The sequence below is a fragment of the Pelophylax lessonae genome (assembly GCF_965119305.1).
Source record: "Pelophylax lessonae genome assembly, chromosome: 5".
Lineage (NCBI taxonomy): Eukaryota > Metazoa > Chordata > Amphibia > Anura > Ranidae > Pelophylax > Pelophylax lessonae.
Window position 1 is genome coordinate 545,106,758 of NC_138772.1, and position 6,277 is coordinate 545,113,034.

Genomic DNA, 6,277 nt, shown 5'->3' on the forward strand with positions numbered 1-6,277 from the left:
TACCTGTGCGATTTTTTGATCATGCGCTATAAACAAAAAAAGAGCGTCAATTTTGCAAAAATAACAATATTTTTCACATTTTTTTTTCAATGAAATTCCCCCCAAAAAAATGTAAAAATCAAAATTTTTTAACATTTTTGGCCAATGTTTTTTTGCTACATATGCTTGGTAAAAAAAATCACAATAAGCGTATTTTGATTGGTATGCGCAAAAGTTATTGCGTTTACTAACTAAGGGAAAGATTTTTGTCATTTTTGTTGTTTTTCTTTTTAACGAGTAATGGCGGCGATCTGCGATTTTTTTTGCGGAACTGCGACATTGCGGTGGACAGATCGGACCCTTGACTGACATTTTTGACACTTTTGGGGGTACCAGTGACATTACTGCAGTAATCAGTGCTATAAATATGCACTGTTACTGTAAAAATGACACTGGCTGGGAAGGGGTTAACTTTATTGGGGCAGGAGGGGTTAAGTATGTCCCTAGGGGCTTGTTTCTAACTGTGATTGGACATGGCTACTGGTGTAAGAACAAAGATCAACGGTCCTACATAGTAGAACCGTGTGATCTCCATTTTTACACAGGGGAGAATGACAGGCGGCTGTGTTTACATTAGCCGCCTGCCTTTCTCCCTTCACGGCGAACGATCGCGAGTGACCGGCGGACATCGGGTCCCCCGGTCACACCCACTGACTTGTTAGGGAACGAGCCGGGGCGCGCGCTCGCCCACTATTGGCTCACAAGCTAATGAGAGGCTAGTGACTGGCCGGGGCTGACCGCCGCAGTATATGTACTTGCGGCGATCGGCAACCGGTTAATTAAACCAAATTCCATCGCTGTTTGGTTTTTAACATTTTCTCATTTTCTACATATCTTAACCAAGTAAAATATATCCATTTTTGAAAATAGGGGCAGATTTTGGGAAATTATTTTCCTGATTATTATAAATAGGTCACAAGGTTTTGTTACCCTGACCCATAATAGATTTGCTGTGTTGGCTTACGCCTCTAACATCTGCTTCCTCTTTGCAGGTCCTTAAAGATCCCCTGAAGCCGCAGGCTAAAGGGAACTACTGGACAGTGGATGTGAGCCGTATTCCGGCCGAAGCCATGAAGCTGCAGAATACGGCGGTCACCCGTCAAGAAGCCTACCCTCATGACCTGGCTCCTTACATCCTGCATGGACAGCCCTACAGACCTTTCGATTTTCATAACCCTCATCTTTCGAAAGAAAATACTGGGGTCAGAGGAGAAGCAGAGGGTCCGCCTCCAGTAACAACCCAAACCCCAAGTGTAGATCCAGCCTCAACCTTCCCAATGATCTTATGGAACCTTCCAACATCGTACTCAAAATGCGTGGCCCCTAATGTGGTGGCCCCTCCCAGCATACACCCTCTCCTGCTTTACTCCAACTTCTCCTCAATCCCTTTGTGTAATTACATGCCTTCCCTGTACTCAAGCTCCACCTGTGCGGAGCGGAGAGATGTCTACCCTGCCAATCTGACACCTCAAATGCCTCCTCCGCCTAGACCCTCTGAAACCAGGAGTTCCCTGTCAGATTTTCCTCCCAATAAAACGGTTTTTGACGTCCCCGTATATCCTTCACCTGGGGGCTACATGTCACCTCAAAACATGTATGGGCAGCATTTATCTCAGGGTGGCTCGTTTGGGCAGCATTTATCTCAGGGTGGCTCGTTTGGGCAGCATTTATCTCCGGGTGGCGTGTATGGGCAGCATATATCTCAGGGTGGGGTGTACCCAGGGTACAGACCCAACTGTTACTAACTGGCCAGATGTTGAGACAAGGCTGGTTCACTTTTGTCCCAAGGACTAGCTGCACTTTAAGCCTTACCCGATGACGTTGGCACTCAACTTGGCATGTGGCCCAGCAGAGGTGGCACCAAACATGACATACGGTCCAGAGGTATTGGACCACATGTATATATATCACAATATCACAATCATTTTGTACCTTGTCTGTCTGTATTCACTTCAAATAAAACAGAATATTTTTTTACTGAAGTTTGGCATCAGTGTTGCAATTGTCTACAAGAGTATCAAGATTAGAACTAGTATTACACTCTGTAAAAATTATATATCAACTGTATAGGTCTTAAAGGATCAGTCCACCCAAAGGTAACATTTCAGTATTTGGCTAATGCTGGTGAGTTGATCTCCCTGAGAGGGTCCTGTATCTCCCGGCTCTACACACTTGCTGTCCTTATTATGAGGGTTTTCCAACTTCCCACCATCCCTGCACCATTTTTAATTTATTTTATGTTATGTTATAAGGATGTAACAGAAGGCGTCAAAACAGGCAAAAGGTGGATGTGAAGCGGGACCCGGGCTGCCATGTGCAAGGCTATCACGAGCAGCCAGGTCACCTCTAAAGATTCCACAGATTTCCAAGGTAAACCTGCCTCTCCGCCCAATCTGCACTTCCCTGCATGAGGACAGTGGTGTATTTTGGTTTTGTGCTGCCCTAGGCAAGACTAAAATTGGGCGTCCCCCTCCCCCTCCTATGTAAATTTGCCCCACCCCTTCCTGTTTAACAGATGTGACTCCCTCCAAAATTGAAGGACTACAAGTCCCAGCAATAACCCCAGAGATCTCACGAGAGAGGGGGGGGGTGAGAGGGGGTGGAAGAGAGACGGGGGATGGGTAAGGGAGGGTGAGGGGGGGTGAGAGAGATAAAGAGGGTGGTGGGAGAGAGGGAGAGAGAGAGAGAGTGGTGGGAGAGAGGGGGGATGAGAGAGAGGAGGGGGATGAAAGAGAGAGAGCTGGAGGGGGTGAGAGAGAGAGAGGGGGGTGGGTAAGGGAGGGTGAGGGGGTGGATGAGAGAGATAGAGAGGGTGGTGGGAGAGAGAGAGAGAGTGGTGGGAGAGAGGGGGGATGAGAGAGAGGAGGGGATGAGAGAGAGAGCGGGAGGGGGTGAAAGAGAATGCGGGAGGGGGTAGGAGAGAGGGAAAGGGGGTGGGAGAGAGAGAGGGGGGGTGGGTGAGAGAGAGAGGGGGGAATGGAGAGAGAGAGGGGGGTGAGAGAGAGAGGGGGGAAAGGAGAGAGAGAGAGGGGGGGTGAGAGAAAGAGGGGGAGAGAGAGAAAGGGGGGTGGTGGGGGAGAGAAAGAGAGTGGGGGTGAGAGAGAGTGCAGGAGGGGGTAGGAGAGAGGGAAAGGGGGTGGGAGAGAGAGAGGGGGTGAGTGAGAGAGAGAGGGGGGAATGGAGAGAGAGAGGGGGGGTGAGAGAAAGAGGGGGAGAGAGAGAAAGGGGGTGGTGGGGGAGAGAGAGAGAGAGTGGGGGTGGGAGAGAGAGAGAGTGGGGGTGGGTGAGAGAGAGAGGGGGGAATGGAGAGAGAGAGAGAGGGGGGTGAGAGAAAGAGGGGGAGAGAGAGAAATGGGGGTGGTGGGGGAGAGAGAGAGAGTGGGGGTGGGAGAGAGAGTGGGGGTGGAAACTAGCAACCAGTGGCCAATAGAGTCCCAAGTGGAGACGGGGGTGGTTATTTTGCCTCCCCCCTGCAAAGTGCCTTGTTGGCCTAGGCCAAAATACAGCACTGCATGAGGATGGTGGCTGGAGACCGGACCCCTCCACCCTTCTGGTTGCACCAGCTCAACCCAATATTCACATGCTGGCCCCTCACTCCTTCCCGGGTTCAACAGCCAGGTTTTCACAGATAATAATTGCTCTCACATTTCCCAGGTTTTGGCTGTGGATAACATCTCTTGCTCAGACTATCATAGGGAAGCCGAGTTTCAGTAACAGCTTCCTTTACTGTTTAAGTTAATTAGCAGCATAAAAGAGCAAGCCTAGGCAATCCATCCGATTCTCTTCTCAGCAATGGCAGAGGTAGTGTCAAACTGGCCCAGGCTGAGCCATGTTTGTGTCTCTGATGTGGGATAGAATGAATTAGTCTGCACCTTCTCCCCATCTGCTTCCTTCACCGATCACCTTCTCCCTGGAGGGGAGGTCCTTCAATGTTGGGCTTTACCTTGTTCCAAATATCCAGAAAGGGTGTAGGCCGGTGCAGTCTACTTTCCCCACTGCAGGAGGTGCTATTCCGCTGCGACACTGCAGAGTTGGAGGGGAAATCAGGAGGAACACAGTCCCTCTATGGCTTCCTGGGTCACTGGGGAAGCATAAGTTGAATGTTGCCACTATGTGACTCCGGCAGCTATCTTGGGAGAGGCAAAGCCTATTTAAGGCCCTGAATCCCAGGTTTGACAACGCATTTGGTTGGTAGAGTAGCGACAGGTACCCCGTCTCGTAGAGACAGTACTAGTGGCAGGGAAAGGTTCCTGACGAGGAGGGAAAGCTTAGGGGTCGCAACTTCTCTGGACACCTGCCTGTTGGCCACAAGACGGCCCGCAGGGAAGAACTGGGCCAGGGAACCAGGGGAAAATTGCCCCCCTGGGCCACTCTGAGAACCTGTAAAAAGGCTGCACTGCTTCTGCCACAGACATGCCTGAAGGATTCCTGGTGAAGAGAAGTAAAAAGTCCCCGCCACTGACCTACTGAGTGCAGGTTGTAGACCAGGACAGAGTGCACTGCCTTAACCCTCTTTGGCATGGAGTTCAACAGAGCTTCACAGGTTGCCACTGGAGTCCTCTTCCACTCTTCCATGATGACATCACAGAGCTGGTGGATGTTAGAGACCTTGCGCTCCTCCACCTTCCCTTTGAGGATGTCCCACAAATGCTCAGTAGGGTTTAGGTCTGGAGACATGCTTGGCCAGTCCATCACCTTTACCCTCAGCTTCTTTAGCAAGGCAGTGGTCATCTTGGAGGTGTGTTTGGGGTCGTTATTGTGTTGGAATATTGCCCTGTGGCCCAGTCTCTGAAGGGAGGGGATCATGCTCTGCTTCAGTATGTCACAGTACATGTTGGCATTCATGGTTCCCTCAATGAACTGTAGCTCCCCAGTGCCGGCAGCACTCATGCAGCCCCAGACCATGACACTCCCACCACCATGCTTGACTGTAGGGAAGACACACTTGTCTTTGTACTCACCTGGTTGCCACCACACACGCTTGACACCATCTGAACCAAATAATTTTATCTTGGGTCTCATCAGATCATAGGCCATGGTTCCAGTAATCCATGTCCTTAGTCTGCTTGTCTTCAGCAAACTGTTTGTGGGCTTTCTTGTGATACAGAGGGCTTGGATAGCCCAGGACCTTGGGTCCATTTAACTGAAATATACACCTGTATAGGTCCTATTTCCCTGCCTGGAGCACCTTTCAGTTTGAGGAGAGGTCAACCCTGCTGCCATTTAGGACAAGTAGATTGGGGATATATTTCCTACAAACTGCATAGAGGTCTTTAAAACCTGGCTTAAACGAGTGCAATATTGACACTAAATTGATTGTACCTGAGGGTGATTGCATATATGGATAAATAATCCAGGAAGAGGACAATTATTTGCTGAGGGGTGATTATACCCCAAGAGGCCAAGATTGGAGCTATTTATAGCAGCCTTGACCTTGATGATGCAGCCGCAACCCAACACATCGGATGTAATACAAAAGTGTTTTACTTGATACTTATATAAATTCTGTATGGTGAATACGGAGATATTATCTTCCGAACAGTCTATGTACCGCTACAGCCTTGCCGCCTAACACAAGTCACTGTTAAAAAGTAAACATCGGTCTGTTATGGTCTCTCAGGCCCTGAGGAAGCCTTAAGCGAAACGCGTCGGCTTGCTGGGGACCTACCGTGACCGAATCCAGCTTGAGACCCATCTTCCACCTACACAGGCTTTGTTTTTTCCGCTTCTAACCCCTTGTGGGATATGTTTCTATAATTACAGTGACACTATATTTTAACAATTGTATGTTGTACTTGTTTGTTATTATACATGCATGGTTATCCATGCTTGTTTTTTATTTGATAAACCAATAAAATGTATTTTTGATTTTACTATTGGTTCTACTTTTTGATCCTTCTACTCCCACAGGCCCGCAAAGCCCCGTCTTTTTCTGTCCCAATATTTGTTATGAATCTTCAACAGGGGTAAGGGCCTATTTTGCACGGCAACTTTTTTGTCTACATCTTTAGAACAGGTGTCCCAATACTTCTGGTAATATAGTGTACCTTACAATCACTTTAAGGTTCAGATTGACATATCGACTTGTTCTTTTCATGCAATTTTCCTGTGTGTGTATTTTGGTTTTGTGCTGCCCTAGGCACGACTAAAATTGGACACCCCCCCCCCCCTCCTATGTAAATTTGCCCTACTCCTTCCTTTTTAATGGATGTGACTCCTTCCAAAATTGAAGGACTAC

The 6,277-nt window shown here is 48.6% G+C and overlaps 1 protein-coding gene across 1 annotated transcript in view; it reads left to right on the forward strand.

Moving 5' to 3' along the window:
- The window catches only part of LOC309556587 (forkhead activin signal transducer 3-like), a gene marked incomplete at its 3' end in the record, with an annotated part of 5,071 nt that extends 3,287 nt beyond the window's left edge, over positions 1-1,784 (forward strand). Inside the window, exon 3 of the mRNA XM_082259027.1 lies at positions 1,032-1,784. Coding sequence (XP_082115153.1) covers positions 1,032-1,784 — 753 coding nt within the window. The remainder of the gene's footprint in view (positions 1-1,031) is intronic.
- Positions 1,785-6,277: the final 4,493 nt, after the last annotated feature.